At 36.0% G+C, this 24,987-nt stretch overlaps 1 protein-coding gene across 2 annotated transcripts in view; it reads right to left on the reverse strand.

The window, feature by feature from the left end:
* Positions 1-24,987, reverse strand: part of NAV3 (neuron navigator 3) — a 499,276-nt gene that overhangs the window by 28,977 nt on the left and 445,312 nt on the right. Inside the window, exons 24-29 of one of the 2 annotated variants that reach the window (XM_069094807.1) lie at positions 16,405-16,516; positions 12,816-12,937; positions 10,842-11,014; positions 10,425-10,490; positions 4,625-4,778; positions 3,246-3,420 (exon numbers count right to left, since the gene is read on the reverse strand). In XM_069094807.1, coding sequence (XP_068950908.1) covers positions 3,246-3,420; positions 4,625-4,778; positions 10,425-10,490; positions 10,842-11,014; positions 12,816-12,937; positions 16,405-16,516 — 802 coding nt within the window. The remainder of the gene's footprint in view (positions 1-3,245; positions 3,421-4,624; positions 4,779-10,424; positions 10,491-10,841; positions 11,015-12,815; positions 12,938-16,404; positions 16,517-24,987) is intronic. The other variant, XM_069094808.1, reaches the window with a different exon arrangement.

Below are 24,987 nucleotides of genomic sequence, written 5' to 3' on the forward strand. Positions count from 1 at the left end.
TCTCTGTCTCTGTCTCTGTCTCTCTCTCTCTCTCTCTCTCTCTCTCTCTCTCTCTCTCTCTCTGTCTCTGTCTCTCTCTCTGTCTCTCTCTGTCTCTGTCTCTCTCTCTGTCTCTCTCTTTCCACTAGACCTCTAATTGGTCTTTCAGCCTCAGTTCTCTAACTCCTCTAATCTATTCTCCACTAAGATGCCAAAGTACTTTTCCTAAGGTATAGTGACGACCATGCCCCCTACTTACTCAACATGCTCCAGTGAATCTCTATATTTCCCAGCATTACAAGTTCTCTAATAACTTCACTCATTCTAACTTATTATCTATTACTTCTCTCTGTATACTCTATGGTATGGTCATACTGGCTACCAGATATTCTTTGCACACAACACTTCATCTCCTATCTCTGGGCCAATGCAGTGGTTGTTCTCTATGTTAGATGTATTCTCCTTCCTCAGTCTTTGCTCTTAGAATCACCATTTTTCAAGAATCAGCCCAAATGTCTATTTTTATGAAATACCTTGCCCTATTCCTCCCAGCTTCTGGAGCCTTCTTAGCTAAGGTTTCCTTTCATATGTATTTTTTATATACTGAATACACTGATAAATATTAATGCTGAAATAGGTTTTGAGATTTATAGAACAAATTTGTAGAACAAATATAACAAAACCAAAAAAGCAACTCACTTAACATGGTAAGAAAACTAAATTAAATGAGAGTGAAATATTAAGCTCTCAGTTGCTAACTCCTGAAACTGTCCTGCAATGGGTTCATTTATGAATTCTATTAGGATTCCAAACCCAGGCAAAATACTTATTTTTTCTTCCAATAGTTAGCAGAACTTCTACCCTCACCCATTATGTTTATTAGTGAGAAGAGTAAACATAAAGGAGATCACCTTGATTCAACCCTGCTTGCATTCCTTTGCCTGTTCTAGCCTCCAGAAGGGGATTTAAATGATTGTAATCTTATCTTTTTCTTTTATACACTGGCATATTCCATTTTAATCATTTTTGTCTTTTCTAATTTAATTAACAGGAATACTGTGCAGTATAATGAAAAAAAGGTCTGGATTTGGAGTCAGAAGACCTGATTTCAAATCTTAACCCTGCCATTTACTCCCTTCGTTACCTGGAAAGTTATTATTATTATTATTGATAATAATAACAATTTTATTACCCAGTTATTTTCTGTTGTCTTCAATTTCATCTTTAAAAAGGAAAGATCTGGATGACTTGATCTCCATGGTCTCTCCTAAAATTACAATCCTATGATTTTGTATTGAATGCAGTCTCTCTACTCCTTTTGTTTAGAATCTAGGTTTCCTACCCCATTTCTCTCAACCTCATTGTTTTTAAATTGATTTACTGATTGAAATATTAATATTAGTATGTATTTATATATGTATATTTATATATGTACATACACATGCATGTGTTTGTGTATGTTACATGTTTCTTCTTATTAGATTAACCTCTTACACTCAAAGTGTAGGAAGGTATTTTCCTTAGGATTTAAGATCTATCAGTTGCTTTTTTATTAGTAAGTCAAACTTACTAATTTAGGACTGAATTTTGAATGTCAGCTAAATGGAAGCATGCAGTAAAAAATATGTCAAAATTTAGATAGGTATATCAAATTCTGGGTTTTCAGAGGCCCAGGATATAAGCACTCATTTTAGGGGAAAAAGAAAATTAGGAACTATCATTGCCCTATGACATTTCATACTGCTTCAGTTTTTGCTTTTTAATCTAATTTAAAGGAATAGAGGAAAATACTGAAGTTCTATATAGTAGAATTTGATTTTGCACTCAGGCATTCACATAGTTTCCAATTCAATAGTTTCCAAGCGTCACCTGGTGGCCATGCCTTGTAATTATGAAAAGTGCTCTTAAGGCCTTGCATGAAAGTTAGAACCAAGTTGAGGCATACCATATTTTCCCACTGAATATTTCATTGGAAAATGCTATTCCAATTGAAATTAGATAAAATCCCCACTTTGGCTACATCATTAGTATCTGCATAGAATAGAAGATTCTGATACTGAGTAACTCACTTATTGGAAATGGGTCATTCGATCAAAAAGCATGCTACATGCCATGAATAATGTGATTACTGGGGATACAAAGAAAACATGTGATATTGACCTTGCCCTGAAGAAGTTTACATTCTAATGTGGTGTGTGTACATGTATGTATGTGAGGGTATAAAATATTTAAGCATCCATAAATATATGAGTATATTTCTCTCCTACATTAGAATGTAAACATCAATAATATATATGTATACATATATACATACACATATATGCATATGTGTATATACACACATACATCATCTCTCTCCCACATTACAATGTAAACTCCTTGAGGACAAGGTTAAACTCACTAATTTAAGAATAAATGTTGAATGAAGATAGATAATATTTAAATATACAATTGCATGCACAGAGTCTAGTCTCAATGTTATTTTAATTTCTGAATCATGAATTCTATAAATTAACTGGTTCTAGATTATACAAATAATGAATGTACCTGATTAACAGATTATTCAATAATTTTAATGGCTGTATTAGGAAAATTCTTTTTCTGTTCATGATCAAAGAGACATTATGCATGGGATCATAGAGCAAAGTGTCAGGTGACGAAATTGATGAAACTGATCAACAGCTGGGGGTTAAAAGAATAAGCTTTTAAAAATACTCTGCCTTTTACTTTCCACGATGGAGAGTGTGGGCAGTCAATGAAGAGTCTACTTCAGAGACAGGAAACCCTGGGTTCTCTTGTTATTTCTCCCATCTGCTGGCTGTGCGACATTGGGCAAGCTACTTACCTTTCAGTTCTCCAGTAAACTCTCTAAAACTATCTTTATAGAGAATTTCCTCCTTCCCTATACCTTGAAATATATACCAGTGAAGTTTGAGGTAGGAGCCAAGAATGCCCAAACAATGATTTCAATTATCATAACAGATTTAGAATTAGAAGAAACTTTAGTTAAATCCCCTCAATTTACACTTATGGAAACTGAGGCCCAGACATAAGAAATGACTTATTCAAGCTTTCCTAGGTAATAATTGACAGACTCATGATTTCTCCCCAGGTCTCCTGACTCTAAACGTCTAACTTTTGTCACCTTGCTATACTGATAACATTCAGGAAATATTTTGTAGGGTTAAAAAAAAAGTTAGCATGTTTGCAGCTAGCTTCCTTCAGTGAAATAGCAGGCAGGTGTAGACAGACAGACACATAATCACCTGAGGTAATAGAGTCAGTGATGTTCAAGTTGTTCAATGAAAGCCCTAAAGACTGACGAGAAGATGAGGAGGAGGTGCTGTTGGAAGACTCAGATGAAGGGCGAGCAGGCTTCCCTGTATTCCCAGTCTCTGCCTTCAAACGATCATTTTCAGCTTTCAAGATTTCAATTTCATTCTATTGCAGAGATGGTGTGGGGATGGGGAAACCACCAAAAAGTAAATAGAACTGAATTAGAGAATTAGAGAAAAGAGTTATCTCCCCTCAAATGCTAAGGAGCGGTCCCTTCACATTTATCTATATGTATGGGGGCCGGGGGGGGGGGAGAGGTCTGACTAAAGACCTGTTAGGGTTTTTAGTTTTAGAAGCTTACTTTGCTCAGTTGGATATTTATTTAGAATAATTTAAATAAAAAAGAGTAATTTAAATTAATGGCTACTATAATAATCTGTAGGTAATTATCACAGACAAAATAGCTGAAACAATGCCCTTCTCAGCATACTGAAGAGATGACTTAACCAAAGTGATAAAAAAAAAACCTCAGTAATTTTATATAAAAATTATGTAGGCTACCTATAAATTTCAAAACCCATATTGAAATATGAAAGAGCTTTGTTCATTCAGACCAAGTTTACCAGTTCAAAAAATAGTCAACAAAGTCATCTGACAACTATATTCTTAGGTGAATTCGTATAGGTAAGAGAATTTGTCCCTTCATTAAAATCCTTCATGGTGCTGAGTGATCAGTTTACAATTATAAAATAAAAACTTAATCTAAGAACATCATGTTTTCATTTGAAATTTTTCCTCTCTTCATCAAGTATAGGCAAATTCAAAAGCTTACTTCTGAAGTAGCCATCTTCTTTCTACAGTTAGAAATAATGTTGGAAGCCTTATTCTTTTTTTAAAGGATCTGTTATTATTTAAAAAAATACTAATTTGTAAAGTCACTTGAAATCCATATTTCAAAAGCAGATAAAGAGAAATATACAGGAAGACAGGAAGGGGAAAAAATCAGGACTATCAGTATTGCAAAATAATAAATTTTCTCTAAAGACGAAGGTCTGAAATTGCATTTAATTTCCAATTGAAATTAATTCAATTGTCTTGGTTAAAAGTATATCTCACAGCCACAGGTCTGATATAACTACTCTATTGCTTTTCTCATCTGTGGACTTACTCAAATTCTATTTTGGAGGCTACACATAAAAAATGAGATACAATGGCAGAATTCAGAGAACATTTTTACAGTATTTTTAACATGTAGCATATTCATTTTCATAGGGTATGAAAGTTGCCTTAAGTAATTTAAATCTAGAGGGACAAAAATACCAACGTCTTGAGCATTTACTTTCTTCCTCAACCTAACCAAAGCACTGACCTGCATTCGATTCATGGCTTCCCGAATCTGGTCAAGATGGTGAGCAGAACTGAGAGCTTCTAAACGAATATCTGTTAATTTTAGCTCCTTTTCTCTGAGCTCACTCTTTAGCTGCAGAATAATTTCAGCCTCTGCTTCTGTGCATTCACAGATCCTAAAGAGGAAAGAACAAAGAGTTAAGTATGGGAAAAGGAAGAAAATTAAGGAAAAGAAATGTACCCTCATATGAGCTGGGTTCCAATAGAAAGTGTTTGCTGATATGTAGATGAGACAGACAGAAACAAAGAGAGGTAAAGAGACAAAGAGAATTACATGAAAGCAACTTTAAGAGGTCCATAAGAAAGGAAATATCTCCAAGTGAAAATATTGGCTAACTTTTTATCTATCCATTTTTTATCTGAAGTTAAAAATGTTCATGTATGACTAAAACATGAAGTGACCTCACTATGTGATTAATTTACAAAAATGAGTTGACATTATAGGGGGACATCTAAATATACCTCCCTGTATCTTGCATTTATAAAAAATTTTTTTTGTACCGAAGTGGAAGACTACATTTATCCCTATTGAATTTAATCTTATAAAATGCATCAAAATGAATGACCATTATCGTTTGAGGTTATTGACTGTCATCCATCATGTTAACTATTCAGCTTCATGTATTCTGAAAATGTGCTACACATCCCATTATTATCTTTATCCAAACATCAATAAAATTTCACAGTATAGGGTTAGTCACAGATCTCAGGGATGCCACATTGGAAACCTCCTGCCATGTTGACATTAAACTATTAATAAAACTCTTTTGAGTTTTTGAGAACATTTGTTCTCAAATCCTTTGGTACCCATCCCATTTCCCATGACCTTTCAGATATCCCTGAGAGAAGCTCAGCCAAACGCCTCTGCCAATTCTTTTGAGTCCCCAAGGCTATAGTTCATTCTGACCATAACTTTAAATTCATTAAGGGCAGCTACCTATGTTGCTTATCTTGAGTATAAAATTCCTGTTATTGATTTCAGTTCTGCCATTGCCATTTCAAAGGGCATCTTCATTGTCAAAGAAAACAGAGGTATGAGAAGAATTGAGTAGCTCTCCCTTCTCTGTTGTCAAGCAGACTTCCTCTTTCTTCTTTGATCACCCCTTTTCTCTAAATACAGCAATATATTTTAATGTTATTGTTGCTGTCCTTAGGTTCCCTACCCAGGATTAGTTCATTATGTGCTTTAGTATTTCTGACACTCCTTTTCTTCTCCCCAGTAGGAACAAACCATACTCTTTTATTTACTTCTCTTACCTTTCCTTGCTTTCATTTTCTCTAAATTTCTTTTTTAAATCTACATAAGTTGGTAAGTTCCCTATGTTCATGTCTTCAGATAAATCCTATTTTCTGTATTTCAATGCTTTCCTTTTATGTCTTCAGAACTGTATTCTTCAACCTCTCCCATTCTTTCTAGGTCAATTATCTGTAGAGTTCTTTAGTCCATGAGATCTTACTTGTATTTTCTCAAAACCTTTTAAAATCTGCTTTCCCTAAATCTAGGAAGCACATATATCCCCAGATTTCTTCATTTTTACCAGAGAAGTGGTTATTTCCTCCCACCCAGGTTTCTCATCATTTTCATCACAGCAATCAGTCCCTCTGTATTAATGAGAATTATTTCTAGAATAGAATTTCCTTTTGTTGGTTACTATATGTTTTAAATAATTAAATCATCACTAAAAATGTTAACAGGTTATTAGCTACTTTACTTTTGTCAAAGAGAATCTTCCCAGCAATTATCTGGATTATTGAAGCCCCCCCCCCCAACCTCATTCTAACATTGTCCTTCTGAAAAACTTAAGGTCTATTTCAAATATTCTTCATCTATATCCTCTTTTTACCCAATTGGTAAGGAGTATACACCAGGTTAAAAAAAATTACTCCACTGATCACTCACATGCTCTCCACCATGCCTCCCACTTCTGATTCCTGGATTTTCTCATAGGAGTATACTTTCTTAAAACATAATGCCATAACAACCCCCACATCCTGTTTATCTGTCCTGCTACTTTAAGATAAGGTATACCTGTCTAGAACCATGATTTTGTCATTATGTTTCATCCCCAGGTGACAGTTTTATCCATGAGGTAAAAATTGCTTTGTTAGGACCTTTGGTTTCTCTTATGTGTTGCCTAAATTTAAGGCATTTGCACATAGAAATTTGAGGGCATAGGTTTTGCTACTGGCTCCTTTCTTGTACTTTTGTCTCCTGTGTAATTTTAGTTATATCAAGTGGTATTCTCTGCAGTTACTCTTTATGGTTTCTAACTTGGGAGAAATTAGCAGTCCTTTCTTGTCCCACCCTTTTTCATTTAAAACTTTTTATGTTTAAAGGATCTATGATCATATGATCCTATGATATAATTTAAGAGACAGGAGGTAAACAAGCAGAGTGTTAAGGCACAAAGGCAGGAAAACGAGATCATCCAAAAGTACTAAGTGGTTAACAGCACCAAAAACAGTAGAGAGGTTAGACCTGAGCATTTTTAGGAGCAAAACATGCTTTGTCTTCATAGCTAGATCAGATAATTAGAGGATACTAATAGAGTTAAAATCACAAGCTCCGACACACCCAGGAAATTCAGCTTTGCATCTTCTCCCTATTGCCAATCAGTTGTCTCAACAAATTGTTATTTTTGGTTACACAGGGCAAGAGACTGTGACTAGATGAGGGCAAATTCATTACCACTACTAGAAAAGTAAATGAAAACACTAAATCCTATAGCTCTTCCTGTCCATATCACTTGTCCTAGCACTTAATCACAAGCTGTCTTCTGTATCTCCCCAGTGATACTGTAAACTCATTCTATATTGACACTGCCTCTTATGGATCTTTATTTTTAATGCCTTATAGCATCGAGCTCAGTCCTGAGCACACAGTAGTCACTCCATCAATGTTTGTTGTGAAAGTGAATGACTACCGATCATTTTTGTCACTTGTGGAAAGGAAGGAATGCATTCTTATTCTCACTTTGTGACTGGCAACCTACCATTCCACTTTTTTTTTTTTGCATCTTAATGTTAGGAAAGGTTTGATGAATATCAAATCATTGTAAAGCTCCTTTTCCCTACTAAATTAGACTTTCTTTTTTTTTTTTAAAGCAATTGGGTTAAGTAACTTGCTCAAGGTTACATGGCCAGTTATTTCTAGGTGTGGTACTAAGTATCTGAGCCTGGATTTGATCCCAGGTCATCCCGACTCTGGGGCCAGTGCTCTTACTCGCTGAGCCACCTGGCCGCCCCTAAACAATTGGGGTTAAGTAACTTGCTCAAGGTTATAAGGCCAGGTGTTTCTGGGTGGGTGCTAAGTGTCTGAGCCCAGGATTCAATCCCCAGATCATCCCGACACTGGAGCCGGTTCTCTTACTTGCTGTGCTACCTGGCTGCCCCATAAATTAGACTTTCAAAAAAGGATAAAAACAGTATTGGCTAAGCACATGGTCCTCAGAGTCAGAGGAGACCTTGGAGGCCAGTTAGTGCATACTTGAGCCTGGAAATAATCCCCCTATATCAAAGTCAAGTGGTCACCCATCCTTTGTCTGGAAAGACTTAAAGAGATGATGAACAAATTATAGTTCCTTAAACAGTTGAATGATGTGTGATTTCTTTGTTATGGGCACTGTTCTCTCCTACACAAAGAGTGACCCCCCCTTATGACTTCATAAAGAATAGATCTAGGTATTTGAAGGTCTTGTAATATTGTGCCCACCAATGTTTAGCACCATAGACAAGCTTCTTGTGATGAACTTTCAAAACAATGATAGTCTATTCCTTACATGAAAGCTGTCCATCACTAGTATCATTCTTAATGACTTTCCATCTCTTTAGGATCTAAGAGTTTGTCTTCCATTGGCACTGCCTTCCAGATCCGTGAGTTATGTAGCCACTTTAAGGATGTATGAGGTAGGACTTAGAGAAGAATGACAATTCAGTCAAATTATTTAATCACCTTAAGGAATTGGGAAAGCATGGGTCAGTTTTACAGTTTTATTTTTTAGGGAGAGCGGGAAGTGGGCCTGGAATGTCATCTGCATAGGCAACTACCATTGTGGAAAAGTGTCTCCATCAATACATATCAGCTTCTCGTGTCTCCTCTTTTTTAGGGTGGTTAGCAGAGAACTGCATCTGCAATATTATTATTATAAGAGTTCCTAGTAAGAAATCTGCACTTCAAATTCAGATCAGCACATGTCTAGCAACTTTCAGTCTTAGAGAGTTGACAGTGGCAATAAAAAGTTAAACAATTTGACCAAGGTTACACAGGCAGTATGTGTCAGGGACAGGATATACATGAACTTAACATCATGTCGTTTAAAACTACAAGGGAACTTAGAGACCATTAAGCGTAACTTCCTCATTTTACAAAGGAGGAAACTGAGGCACAGAGAGTTTAAGTGACTTTTCCAAGGTCACACTATATGTGTGTATTGTGTATATATATATATAATGTTTTATATATATATATGTATATATATATATATCTGAATTAAGATTTGATTTCAGATTTTCCTAACTGCCGGGCCACTTCTGTACCATGTCACACTACCTCCAATTCATTTATATGATTAATTTGTGGGGTTTTTTATTTCTTTGTTTGTTTTGCTTTTTGGAGGTCAGTTGGGATTGTGACTTGCCCAAAGTCACACGGCTAGTTTTTGTGTGTGTGCGTGTCAAATGTCTGAGGCCGAATTTGAACTCAGGTCCTCCTGACTCCAGAGCCAGTGTGTTCCATTCACTATATGATTAATTTGTAATTATAAACATTCCCATTTACATAGCAATTCACTGTTCAGAAATACTTTCCCCTTAGAAACCCTGGAAAGTAAGGGGGCAAGGATAATTAATACTAACTAGGATGCTGGTAAGTTGGTATACATCCAGAAGAAGGCAAACAGGGTGGTAAGAAACTTGAAAATATACCCTATGAGGATCACTCACTTGAAAGAATTGGGGATGGTTACTTACTTAGAGAAGAGATGAGCTTAGTGCAGAAGAAATCACTGTTTTCAACTGCTTGTAGAAATGTCATGTGGATGGAGAAGTTAGTATGTTTTGCCTGGTCTCTGACACAGAAATTTGAACTAATGAATATCAGTTACAGAGAACCAAATTTTCACTCAATAGGAGAAAAATGTTCCATCAGTAAAAGCTGAAAATGGAATGAGTTGCCTTGGAAAGGTAGTGAGTTCCCAAACATTGAAAATCTTTAAGCAGGGTGTGGATGGCTATTTGTCAGGAATGGCATAGAGGGGATTCATTTTCCAGGTAGATAGACTAGTTCAATCAATAAATCTATAAGCAGTTAATAAGTTCCAACTATGTACCAGGCATTGTGCTAGGCAGTGGAGCTATGATGAGAAAAAAAATGAAACCATCCATTCTCTCAAGAAATTCATATTCTATTAGGGGAAAACATTAGATTTTATTAGTTGTCCTTTGAGGTCCCTTCCAACTTTATGATGTTATTTCCCCCATTTTACAAATGAGAAAACAGGCTCAGAACTTTTGACTTTTTTTTTGGGGGGGGGGTCACTTATATAGTAAGTGACAGAGTCAGGATTCAAAGACAGGTCTTCTGACATAAGGCTTAGTGTAATTGTCACTAGCAGATTGCCTCCCCTAAACTATAGTAAAAGACTCAGAATATTTTTGTTTCTGGAAAGCATGCAAATTATTCCTATGCAGAAAAAAAAACCCAGAACATTTTTGAGGCTTGTTTTTGGCTATGTACCAAGGGTCATGCACCACACGCCTTTTACCGGGATCTGTGCTTGTAGATCACATGGCCGTTTTTTCGTTTCTTTGGTGCCCACACAAGAGATGACCTGCATCCATGCACAATTAGACAGAGACAAATGCAAATAGAAAGAAGCAAAGATAATGGTTTAGAGGGGAAAAATGGAGAGTGATGTGAGAAAAAAGCCAATTTCCATCATATGAAAGGAAAGTAGGTGTCATATGTGAGAAGAGAATGTGAAAATAAAAATACATACCCAAAGGGGATGCCATAATACTAAAATTTAAGCTGCTTCATGTTTTAAAAAATGTTTAAGTATTTAAAATGTGGAATTAAAAAATGGAAATAGAAGAGGGTTCAACCTGACGTCCAATATCTCATTTTGCTGGTTGCTTTTTTTTTTTTAATCAATCAGCAGCCTGTCCAGAGTATGACTTACGCAGAAGCTGATTGTGAAGGCTTCATGGATACTGACCCACAGTCACCAGAGCTATGGGGCAGCTTCGGTGATGATGGAAGGGATGAATCCGTCAGTTCTTCAATGTCAGAATGTGAGGAAGGGGGCTTGGTGGACTTTTTCTTCCCAAAGGCTTGTTTGAATGAACTCCTCAGCTGAAAGAAAGAGAAACATTAGCCTTCCCCTTCTTTTCTGTGTATAATGAGAAAGCTTTTGTGTTTTGTTTTGTTTTGAGAAGTTAGTTTGCAGATGCCATCCTAGCCACTGCCTGGGGTCAGTATTTAGAAGCAGAGAATTAACAGATGCAACACAGTATCTCTAATAATATGATACTGTGCTTTGCCTTTAAAAAATTATTAATCTAGCACAGCGCAGACATTGAGGTTTTTCAGACAAGGGCAGGATGAACAGCATGGCTGTCAGAGCATCCATTTAAAACCAAGTCCCTTTGGCCAATGCCCATGCCCGTGGCTTCTCCCTTCAAGGCACTTGGTTTTAAATAATCACCTCATCACTACAATAACATCAGCCATAGCTGATATTGTCAATTTAAAAGGCAAAATAAAATCAAATTCACCTTGCTCTCCATTAAGTGCTATTTTCTATTCAAATTTTAAATTCCCAAACTATTCAAAAAGAGAATTGACGTCCCCCATGGTTTTATTCAGAAGTGGCTACATTACCTTTCTTTATAGACTGAGATTAAAATGAAAAGACATGAAGAAAAGGCATAGAAGATAATCTGTTTTTAAAAGGGTATAAAAGCCTACTGCCAAAATGAATAGCAATCATGCCAAGATAGGGGGTTTTTATAAATGCATGCCAAATTGTCCATAGTTTATATTCACCTCACTTCCTCTAGAGTTCACCTTGCAGAAACATGAAAGAGTGTGGGATTACAAATCAAGGGAATGAAGGCTGAGCAGTATTTAAAAATATTACCTGCATAAACATTTTTTTAAAACAAAAAAGATATGTCTTTCATTATTTAATAGAAAACACTCCAATAAGACCCTGTGATATGTACATGTCTGGTCTCATCAAAAAAGCTTCACTTATGTAACCACTGCTCACCAGTGGTTTGTTTCTTTTTTGAGAACCTCAAAAAAGTTTGTTTGTTGCTTCTAAGTATTGTGCATTGGAACCATTCCTGCTAAATAGAATTACATTGAATGTATTACTATACAGCCCCCAGTTAGCCATGTTCTTTTCTTTTAGATTTTTCCTTTTGTTTTTCTCATCTTCTTTCTTTCCTCCTTTCATGTGGAAAATAGCCGCCCCTCCCACCTTTGCCAGGTGAATGTGGTCAGACTGTCTCAGAAGATAATGTGACATCACTTTTGCATGGGGTGGCAGAGAATGGGTCATTCTACATTTTGGAGCTCCCTGATCCCAGCTGCATAGAATGTGAATTCCTTGAGAGAAGGGATTGTTCCTTTCTTTTCATCTCCTTTATTTTCCTCCCCTCCTCTTCTTATTGTAAATACTTCCTATAGTATAAGTATACTATATAACTAAGTATAGTTCCTGGCAAATAGCAGGCATTCAAATATTTGTTGATTGGTTATTAGTGTAGTTGAAGAGGCCCTCATTTCATTCTAATTAGACAAAGTGTGAGAAACCTGCAACCTTGAGACCACAAGGGACCTTCTACGTCCTCAAGTGTGGCCCTCTGACTGAATCCAAACTTTACAAAACAAATTCCCTTATAGAAGCATTTGTTCTGTAAAACTTGGACTCTGTCAAAAGGCTGCAACTAAGGATCTAGAAGACCATGTGGCCTCAAGGCTGAAGGTTCCTCACCCATGAACTAGACCATCCTAGTACAGGACCATTGAATTAGTAATAAATGGAGTTTGATTCTTAGGGTAATCGTTCCTACACATCAGGTTTTTCTAATGTTGGAAACATGACCCAATAGACAAACTATGAGGCTGATTGACCACAAGAACTTACCCAGTTCTTCTTTTTCTTTTTCTTAGAGTCGGCATCATTACCACTGCCAATGCTGGAATGGCTTGTGGCACTGTTGATACTGGACACACTTTCTGAGGAATGCTGCCTTCTAATACGGAGATCTGGAAGCAAGATGAGAGAAAGGAGAGGGAGAAATGTGGACACACAGTAACAGAAGGTAGTGGAAGGGAAAAAGGAGATAAACAAAGGAGGGAGGAAAGGAGAAAGAAGAGTGGGAGAGGCAATGTGAATATTCATTGCCTTTTAACTGCTAACAATCAACTTTCTTCTGGCTTCTGTATAAAAAGCTGACCTTGCCTTGTACACTTTCTCTTAGTTTAGTTTTCCCAATCAATTACAGAGAATAGAGACTAAACCTGGGGTTTGAAGGGTATATAGAATCACCAGAAAAGACAAGTACCCCTACCAAAGCAGGTCACCACATTTTAGAGCTTCAGAGAGTTTCCTAAAGCACTCAGAAGTTAGGTGACTTGCCCACAGCCAGTGCATATCAGAAATGAAACATGACAACTCCGTCTACTAGATGACATTATTTCTGAATTAGTTCCAGGCACAGGTATTAGGTTTTTGGTCCTATTACTATGGCGAAGTTCCAGATGAGGACATTCTATCAAAGCCAGGCAGCATTTTCTCTGCAATGTCAATCCCTAGGTAGTTGCCTAGAGAGCATTGAGATTTTATGTAACCTCCCCAACATCATGGATGGACTTTGTGCCAGAGGCAGACCTTTAACTCATCTGAGTGGCTTTCATGTGTCAGCTCTCTGTCTACTACACTCATTCAATTATAACATTATTTAAATATTTGAATGACCCTGCTGTCCATGTATAGCAGAGAGCCAAATAAAAGGCATAAGCAAAATATAGATAGAATCCTTTACCATTCTACATTAGGAATGTGACAGATGTTATTTGTGAAAAGGTGTTGATTGAATTATCTCCAAAGAGCAACTACCTAGCGGAATTTAGTGACTTGTACTTCTTGTGAGCTCCTTCTTATAAGAAGCTCTTATCTAAGAGCTTCTCTTGGAGTCAAGAAATAATACCAGTGGGGACTTCTGAGCAACAAAATTAGAAACTTGGACCCTCAGGATTACACCTAGAATCATCAGAGTAGTGAGTTATCCCTTTGGAAACCCAACCCACCAGTGTGCATGTTATTTGGGGGGAACAACTTTAGAGTGGGTGATACATAGCATTCCTTATAATAGCTCTTATATATGTAACATGTCATGTTAAATACCTTATCTCGTTTCATCCTGAGAGCTCAGGAATTAGAGCTAAAAGTGAACCAAGTAGCTAGTTTAAACCATTTCTTCTATGGATAAAGAAACAGAGGTGCAGAGAAAGTAAATGATAATCCCAATATCATGAGGTTTCAAGTAGTAGAATTAGAACTAGAACCCAAGCCTTTTGAAACCATATCTAGTGCTCCTTTCAATCATACCCCCCCATTTCTGATGATAATTGTATGAGGCAGCCAATAGTTTTCTTATCCTCACTTGACTAATGAAAAAATGGGGTCATATCCTTAATCATGTTATTATTCTGTCTGGACTTAGGATCTTACTGGTGAATGGAAATCCCAGGAAAGAATTGCCATCAATCAATGGAGATCAGCAATGCCTCTGCGAGGTTTATCTAGTCTCAGAAGCTGGCTAGTAAATTGTGGATTTAAATGACAAAGCCAGGATCACACAACTACAATGTATCAGAGGTCTGACTTGAACCCACTTTTTCTGCATTTAAGGCCCAGCTTTCTATCTACTCTATCTAACAAAAAACATAAGCTTCATCATCATCATCAGTAACATCAAAATCTTTATTTTTATTACTATTATTTTTATTTCTTATTCTCGTTTTATATTCAATGAACATCAGCTAGAAATAGTCCTGGAACAAATCATTATCCTAGAGCTGTTTGAAGGCTAGTGATAATAGATACAATCAAGTATTATCAAGTCATCAAGTATTGATTAAAGGCTTACTATGTTCCAGACCTTGGTACCTGATCTTTGATTTTATTTTTTTGTATATAGGAAAGTCTCAGGTGAAGAAACTTGGTACTTAAGGTGCTTATGCTGAAACTTATAGTCCTGTGGAGTTGTTTAGAGTATTAAAGATCAGTAATTTTTTTACTTTAATTTGTTAATGTTATATAGCATGACATATTGAAAAGATACTTCATATACTCCATAAAGTGAAAACAATCATTAAAGTCCCACATTAGAATTCACCTGACACTTAATCCTTGACCTTTAAAATGGAAAGATGTGTAGTTTCCAAGTCAAACGTGGTCACTTAAAGCTTAATTTCAATATAAATTTAAGAGGCTGTCTTTCCACATGATCACTGAAATAAAGCTGTTGGAAGGCAAACAATTCACTCAATCTGTTGGGTTGTCGATCAATACAACAGGCATTTAAAATCAGCATGGAATACATATTTTTATTATTCATTAAGTGGCCTGTTAAGCCTTATAATACTGAAACATGACCAAACACCCAAAGAAATAAAAGGTTCCACTGAACAGAGATAGAACTTTGTTTCAATCTAAATCCTGGTAATCCACACTTTGGTTATTGGCACTGAATGAATTTCTTCCCTTCCTCCCTGATTGTAGGCATCCTTCCTACCTATAATGGCATTAGAATTTATATTGCCCATGTCTGCTTATTTGCCCAAGAATAAAGAAATCCTTCCCTGAGTTTTATTTCAATGACTTGTGTTAGAGAGAGGATTAAGGCTTCCTAAGTCCCTTTTGGATGCATTTAAAGCTTCAAGATTTAGAACACAAGCTGCTTCATTATAGCACTAAGAAAAGCATTCATGACACAACAATTTCCCATAAAGCATATAAATTTTCCTTGAAAAAGAAAGTTGCTAAATATTGAACAAACATCAACACCAAAGGACTATTTTACTCTACAGTTTGAAGGTGCACCTCACTTTGTATAGTGGATGCATCCTAGACAGGCTGAATGTGAGGAAGGCTATGTAGAATTTAATCCTATTTTAAGGGTACCAGATGAGCCAGCTATTTGATGAAGATATAAAGTAAATTATTTAGTGAGAATGATGTCTGCTTTTTCATCTTAAATATATCAATATGGATGCTCATGTGACATATTAGGCTAGTTTAAAGTGTTGCACATTGTAATAAAAAATAACCAAATGTTCAGTATGTAAGTGGGAGAAATGTCATCTTCATTCCTAAATGGTAATTTTACATTTTACGAATATAGAAACAATATGGATTAAAGACCATTGGGGTGATGATATCTGTATGAAATCGAGAACAAAGTAATGGTATCACATTGATTCTTTGGGAATCATAAGGTATATATAAGAAAAACCTGTCAAAATACCTACAAATGCCACCTTTTTAAATAAAAAGTTAACTATATTATATATATATATATATATATATATATATATATATATATATATATATATATGTTAAAGTAACCTCTGAATGTTATAGCATAAGACTGGCTTTGCACTGAATAACAGTTAAAACCAATATCCTATTTTATAAAATCCAGAAATAGTATTTGTAGGAAACATACCTTTTGGGGGATTATCGGGGCCATTTAGTGCTCCCTGAATGGCGGCCTGTGCAGCAGAATTCTGAGCTTTCAACATTTCTATGGTTTCCCTTAGCTCAATAAGTTCAGACTCCTATGGACCAAAGAAAGGACAATCATAAACATTTAGACATTTGAGGGATTCAGTAATAATTAATTGTTCGTCACCTACTATGTACCAGGTACTCTAAGTGCTATCAAGATATGAAGGCAAAATTAAAACTAGTATCTGTCCTCAAGGGCCTTACGCATGCCTCTGTGTGTGTGTGTGTTTTCATAAAGTGATATCAACTGGATTTATTTTTTGCTAACCTCTAAGAATATCATAATATATTTTATAGATCTTATATGGATCCAATTAACTCAAAGGCAAAATAAAAGAGGGACACTTTATGAATTTGTTTTCTAGTGAAGTAAATGAGATGGAAAGATGAAGAATTTTGTTCAAGGACTATTTGGTGTTTGGGGCAATTTTCACTAATGACCAATTAACTTTGGCAATTGGGATGTGTAAAAATGGTGGAACCAATAAGCTGGTATTTTTTTGTCTATTTTCAACTTTTGCCAACCACAGTCATTTAGTTATTTAGAGGAGAAATAGACATTAATTATCCCAGTTCCCAATCAGAATTGCTAGCCTACAAGTCAAGAATAAATTAATGACATTGAGCATACATATCTCTTTCTTCTATATTTAAGTAAACCACACAATGAAATGAGTATTCTAGAAATAATACAATGCCAGAAACTTTGGAAAATGCAACACATTTGCCATATTAGCTCTATAATGAGCATGAATACTATGATACATTTCAGTTTGGAAAATTGTATATAAATCTGGTATTTTAATAAATCAGTTATTTCGCAGGCAGTGAATTTTCATCAAGATGTTAGAACTGTTTATTACAACACAGGAAAATAAAAAGTAACACACTATTGCAACTAATTTGATCTAATATAGTTAACAGATTCTGATACCTTCTATGAGAGAACACAGCCTTTTTTTCACTGGTGCAAACTTTTAAAAGTTAGGCATATCTTGATTCTTGCAAGTCAGAATTTCTAGCAGTTGATGAAACTTAAGTTCAGATTATTTACCTGGAACCTCATATTTGTCTGCATTTTATACCTGATCATTCCTGATATGAAAACAAGAAGTTTTATTCAGTCATTTTCAGTCATGTCTGGGTCTTTGTGACCCTGCCTGGAGTTTTCTTGGCAAAGATACTTGAGTGGTTTGCCATTTTCTTCTCTAGCTCATTTTACAGATGAGGAAACTGAGACAAACCGGGCCAAGTGACCCAGAGACATACTAGTGTCAGAGGTTGGATTTGAACTCATGAAAATGAGCCTTACTCAAAAAGCCCAATGTTCCATCCACTGTACCACCTTGCTGTCCCAAAGCAAAAAGATGGGCTCAGAGATTTACAATGAAACATGAAGATCGAGAACCTCTGCTTCTTACAGTTTGACAATGGCACAGAAACCCAAGAATCTCTTCTTCATAAATGAAATGCCAGCACCTTGATTTTTAGGTTTGAAATGTTTGAAATAACCATACTTCAACAATTAAAATGTGAAAGAATATGAACAGGTAGTTCTCAAAAGAAGAAACCTGAGCTCTCAACAATTATTTTTAAATGCTCTGAGTCACTAATAATTACTAAGTAATTAGAAAAAAAGACATGTAAATTAAAGCAACTTTGAGGTTTTACCTCCTAACTATCCAACTGGCAAAGATGACTAAAGAGGAAAATGACAAAATGGAAGGGCTATTGGGAAAAGAGGAATACTAGAGCAATGTTGGTGGTGATGTAAATTGTTCTAGTCATCCTGGAAAACAATTTGGAGCTATACCCAGAAAGTTACCAAATGGGACCTACATGACCTCCAGACTAAGCTATATCATTACTATGCCTATTGCTCAAGAAATCAAAGAAGAGAGAAAAAGACCCATATATACAAAAATATATTTTTTTATATAGCTCTTCACAATATTCAAAAGTTAGCACATGGGTGGTTATATTCCTCTTAGAAAATGGACCCAAAATCATATATGAATGAATTATTGTACTATAAGAAATGCTAAAAACAGAATTTCAGAGGAAAGTAGAAAAATGTTATGAACTGAGGGGTAGCAAAGAGGGCAGAACTAATAAAACAATTCATATAATAATACCATTATGAAGAAAAAAAACACAACTAAAGGTTTTAGAACTCATCAATGGTATGATAAACCATGAGTTTAAAAAAAATGAAGATGAAACAGATCACCCACCTTCTTACACAAGGGTGATGAACTAAAATCCTGACAGAAACAAATATTTTTGTTTGTTCGGCTAACATGGGGATTTGTTTTGTTAGACTTGTAGATATGAAGGATTTTTTTTATAGCTTTACCCACTGGGAATGTGTTAGTGAGAAGGATAGATCAATGAAGCAAATACATTACTTGAAAAAAAGTAAAGTAGAGATGCTCATCTGCAATTCCATTTCTTTTTATCAATTCATTAACCAATCAATAAGCATGCTTTGAATGTCTAAGTTGTGTGATGTAGCTGAAAATGTCCAACAGACACTTGGTGGTGTAGAGAGAACCAGAGTTTAGGAAAGAGACCAAGATAGGATAAATAAAACTGGAAGGCTTCTGTAGAATTATGATTAAATACACAGGAGTTAATAAGGCTACCACTTGAGACAGTGTAGAGAGCAAAGTGACCTGGACAGAGGTTTTGGGGACACTCATTGTTGGGTTTGTTTACATAGATGAATCCAGGAAAGGAACTGGAGAAGGAGCAGTTAGTAATGTAGGAGAAAAACCAAGAGGTAAGTTTTACAACTCATCACACTCACACACACATACACACACACACACACACACACACACACGCATGATGCTTTAAAAAAAATCCACCTCCCAGATTGTGTGGCAAGTGAGAGTGATTTGGATGACAGAGTGGCCAGAGAAGCAAAAAAGAACAATGTTACAATTAAACTCATAATAAAAAAAATGTGAATAGCATTTAATTTGGGGGAAGTTATTAAGGAATAATTTGAACAATTGTTACAAGTAAACTTTCCAATAAAAATTCCCAAATCTTAAAATATTAATTACAAAGGTAAACACAGGGATTTTAAACATCACATAATTCAACTTTGTTTTATAACATTCAAACTGGAATGCAGATTAAATTTTAATTAAAATGTGGTTTATATTCTTGAGTTTAAAATGCTTTATGCTTTATATAACGAAGATTAGACCTACTAAAGGAATTTAGATTCAGCAATGAAGGGGGAGAGAGTGAGGAGATCTCGTTTAAATCTCCTCAAAATAAACTGTTAGGAGGTGGTTTGTTTTAGCATCACAATATTAATATTTTCTAGACATGGGAACAATTATTGAAACAAATTAGTCTGTAAAGGTTAATGATTTTATTATTGAGATAAGCAACTCTTCATTTTGGAGGTTGGGAGGCTAGGAGGAGGGCCTAGGCCTGTGATTTCATTGGTATAGGGTACTATCAGTGAGGAAATTCCCTCTGCCCATGCAGATCAACAACTGATCTGCACTCCATAGTCCTAGAGGTTCCCGGAGCACTGAGTGATTTGCTGTTGTTTATCCTTCCTTCTTGAAAAGGACCAGCAAGTAGTTCAGTGACTTGCCCAGGGTCACACAGTCAGTATGTTTCAGAGGCAGGATTCAAACCCAGGTCTTTCTGACTCAAAGTCTCGTGTATAACTGAGCTTCTTCCACTGCCACATTAAAAAAAACTTGTCTAATGGGGGAAAATGTCATGGGTTTTTGACCATGAAGTTCCACATTACCTTATGGAATGTAGAGAACCTACAAGGTGTCAGAATTACTACTATACTAGCTGTTCATAGAATCCTACAATGGCTCAATCAGTGAGCCGCATAAGTAACAGACAACCAAGACACTGTGCTAGGTCCTGGGAATACAGAGACAATAATAAAATAATCCATGTCTTTAAGAAACTTGAATTTTTTTTCAGGAGAGACAAGTACATGCATAAGAATATACACAATAACATATAAAACTATGAATTATTTTGGTGGCTGATGTGGCTGTAGTGCAGCCTTCAACATGAGCTTTGCAAGAAAGTAGAAAAGCTAATTGGCTCAGTGGATGCAGTGCTGGGTCTGGAGTCAGGAAGACCTAAGTTCAAATCCAGTCTCTTACTAGCTGTGTAACCCTGGGCAAGTCACTTAACCCTGTTTCCCTCAGTTTCTTCATCTGTAACATGAGAAGGAAATGGCAAACCACTCCCATATCTCTGCCAAGAAAAACCCAAGCAGGATCACAAAGAGTCAGATACAGTTGAGCAACAAGAAATCAGTGTTCTCATACATTTTGTTAATCCCTCTAACTCCCTTCTCATCTCTGTCCACTGCCTTCCCTGGCTTCCTTTAAAATCATGACTACTCATCTTCTACAGGAAGCCTTTCTTAACCTCTCTTAATTCTAAATTTTCCCAGGATAATGGCTTTTTGACTGGAAAGACATAAGCATATGATCTGCATCTGGGATATATATTGATTTAGGGACACATAACAAAGCAGAAACAGAAGCGATCTCCAAAGCCGAACAACTTGCGTTCAAATACCATCTTGGACACAATGTTGACTGTTATGACCCTGGCAAAGTCATTGAACTTTTCAGTGTTCTGGAGTTGCAAAGGAATGAATCAAAATGATGACAGACATTTGATACCCACGTGACTCAAGTTTGCTGGGGTTATTGGTTTTGTTTTCTTATTTCTACATTAGGGAAAAAAGAGGAAGCCCAGACAAAGGGGAAGAACATTTTTCATAATGCATTAGACATATGGCATCAGAGAAAGGTCAGGGAGGGCTGATCATCTCCTATATTGCTTGTTTTCTCTACCACAGAAAGCGATCTTTGAACTGTGAAGAAAGGAATACATATGGCTAATTAGTAAGGAGACAGAGCACACCTACTGGTCTTCAAGAAATTTAAGTGCTCATTCCTGATAAACTATAACCTTGAGCTGTTGTTATTGTTGGTGTTTGTGCTTCTTTCTTAAAGAGGACCATGGCATCAGGGAGGTAAGTGACAGGCTAAGACAGGCAAGTGAATTGAATTTAAGCGAGGGAGGGCTGTGTAAAATCACCAGCCTCATTCTCTTCTCTGGAATCATTTGGTCCAGTGGCAAGATCAGGATGACTGGACTTGTCCCTGGATGCAGTGGGAGAACTTGGCCTTTTTAAGCTAAGGTCTTTGACACATCTGCCTCAGTCAAACTGGGTAACAAAGTAGATGTCTGTCAATTGGGAAATAGATAAAACAAATTGTGGTATGTGAATGTAATGTAATACGAAGGTCTAAAGGATGGAACTGTTTAGCCACCTTTGGCAACAGAGCTAGGTCTCTATATAATGAATATGATAAATCCCATGAATAATGCAAAAAAATGCAAATGTTAAATTCCATGAAAGAGCATGGAGAACTGGAGTGGTCCTGCAGGAAATGAGAAAGGCACAAATTCTCCCTGTTAAAAAAAAAGGAAGAGAAGAGAATGTACAACCTATAAGTCAGGGAATATGACTGTAATTTCTGGAAGAATTCTAAACTTAAAGAGAGGCAGAAATAGCAGGACCAGCTAGAAAATCTGAAAAAAAAGAGCCTTCAAATCCCACTTCTGACACATAATAGCAATCACTAATCATGGCTAAAGCAAGTCAGTGCCCCAGTAACAATCTAATGCAATAACATTCATAGTGTCCTCACCTAGAGTTCCCTTTACTACTGAAATTCTAAGTGTGGGCCAAACCAACAGATTAGCAAATCAATAAACAAATACTAAAGAGATGTTAAGTGGACATTTTGTACAGGAATTATTGATCATGAAGAATGAACATGGTTTCATCAATAACACATTATGCCAGATTAACCTTTCCTTCTTTCAAAGGGTTACTAAATTGATACATCAGGTTAATGCTATAGATGTAGTTACTTAGATTTTAGCAAAACATTTGCTAAAGCATCTTATTCTTTTCTTATGGGAAAGAGGTAGAAATGCCTGTCAGGCAACAGTATAATTAGGTAGCTTCAAAATTGATTAAATGATCAAATTCATAGTAATTACAAATGCTTTTCTGTCAGTTTGGAAGGAGGCAAGCAGTGGAATGCTCAAGGGATCTGGGCTTGGCCCTGTGCTATTTAACACATGCCATTGGCTTGAATAAAGGCATAAATGGTTTATGTATAATATTTGCCAATAATACAAAATTGGGAGGGATTGCTAACACACTGAATGACACCAAGGTTCCAAACAAGATTTCAATTCATTGCAACATAAGGTTGAATTTAATAAAATATAATTTAATAGTGATAAATATACAAATTTCATATGTGGTTTGAAAAATTGACTTCATAAGCAAATGAGATAATAGCATTGGATAATAATTTGTTCAAAAAGAACAATAACAATCTTTGGAATTTAATGGATTGTCATCTCAAGATGAGTTTAGTATGATAGGGTAGGCAAAAAAGCTAATGTAATCTTGGGTGTCATTAAGTTGGGTAAAGTTTCGAAGAATGAAGACACTTCTGGTCATAATACAAGTGGACTATTGTATTCAGTTCTTGACCCTACAATTTATGTAGAGTAATGCTAAGTTATTGAATAAAGGTTCATAACTTAAGGTCCATCTCAGGAGGGTTTATGAACAGACTATCAAAGGAGTCTATCCTACACACACACACACACACACACACACACACACACACACACACTTAAAAACTCCTGCTCTAGAATATTCAGAGAAGAACCATCAGTATGGTGAATGGCCTTGAGTCTATGTCATATGAGGATCAGAAAGAAGATCTGGAGATATTTAGCCTAGAGAACAGAAGACTTAAGGGAAGCAAGATTGCTCTTTTCAGGTGCTTTGAAGTTTCTCTTCTGGAAGAGAGATGCAACTGTTCTGCTTGGTCAGAGTGGGCAAAACTAGAAGCAATGGGTAGATGCTGAAGGGGAAAATCTATTCTTGATGGCTGGGGAAAAATAAGATTCCTAAAAAAGAGAGATCTCTAAAAGTACAATGAATTGCCTCAGGATATATGGATTCTTCCTTACTGAAGTTCCTGTAGCAAAAAATTTATGGTCACTTTTTGAGTGTGGGGGTGTGGGTATTCATTTTCAGATTGGATCTTTAAAAAGCTGCAACAGTCACTTTTAACTTTGCGATTTTGTCACTAACCATCTGCAAAGAACATGACTTTACTGCATGTCTGCCTTTAATAACTGTTTACAATGAGCCTGCCTTTGGGCAGAAAATAATTTCACATTGTGTAAGACTTAAGATCCTTTCCTCATCCAGTAACCTGTCAAGAGAATTTTGGAAAAGGTATATATATGTGTGTGTGTGTGTGTGTTGTGTGTTGTGTGTGTATATGTATGTATATGTATACACACATATACATATAGGTATCTCTGTATGTGTATGTGTGTGTATAAACAACCTTATTCCACCAAGTCCTGATCCAAGTTCCTGACAAGGCCAACCTAGCATCTTTTAACACACACATTCCACCTCTAAGAATTAAAGGTCACACAGATCCATTAGGTATATGGAACAATGTGATGGTCTTCTGAGCTTTGTTTTCTAAGTATCCATTGACTAATAGAATAATTTTGTAGGTTTGAACATTAGAAATAGTATTTTCCAAAACTTCAATAAGAAATCAAATTAGAATGCTACCTCCCCTATGGATCATTTTTTTAAACCCAAAGACAGCTGATTGAATGAAGAAATTCAGCCCAGTCATACTGACTTATTTTTCAGCAGAAACATAATGCTGACAACCACTTAGATAGATTTAGAAGAATTTTGCTTTTGTCTCTAACCAAGGAACCAACATTATTTATTGTATTGCCTGTCTATCTCCATCTTTGAGATGGATATTCTAGATCAGGTTGAAAATTGGTCATTTTTTTTACTAGGATTTATTTTGAGAATCAAAGTTGCTATGTGGTCACACATTACTAGAAAGGAGAGATGGTGGAAAATGAAAAAAAAATTATGGAGTAAGCATGTCTCCTTGGAGACAACATGATAATACTTATAGGGATTAGATTTGGAGCTTGACTTGCATACCACTTTCAATATTTGCTTAGCTGTGTAACCATGGGCAATTCACTTACCTTTTCTGGGCCTTGCTTTGCCCATCTGTCTAATGGATATATAATACTTGCCTTACTTACATGTAATAGTAACAGAAATTTGATGATGTTCCCTACCCCTTTATAAGCCTAAATTGAACTTGAGGACCTTTGCTGATTTGAAAACATATTCTGCCTCCTAACAGGCTGCATGTGCTCACCTGGAGCCTCTGGTGGGAGGCTTGTTTCTCAGGAAAGTATAAATTTTGTTACTTTGTAGTCAAGGGGGTAAGGAGGGTTGTGATGTCCCTCTGAACCTGGGAGAAGGCTAGAGGTATAGAGATGATAGATAGATAAATAGATAGATAGATTAGATAGATAGATAGATAGATAGATAGATAGATAGATAGATAGATAG

The sequence above is a fragment of the Petaurus breviceps genome, unplaced genomic scaffold (genome assembly GCF_028583685.1).
Source record: "Petaurus breviceps papuanus isolate PSGF00001 unplaced genomic scaffold, PetGlider_PUasm1.0 221, whole genome shotgun sequence".
Taxonomy (NCBI): domain Eukaryota; kingdom Metazoa; phylum Chordata; class Mammalia; order Diprotodontia; family Petauridae; genus Petaurus; species Petaurus breviceps.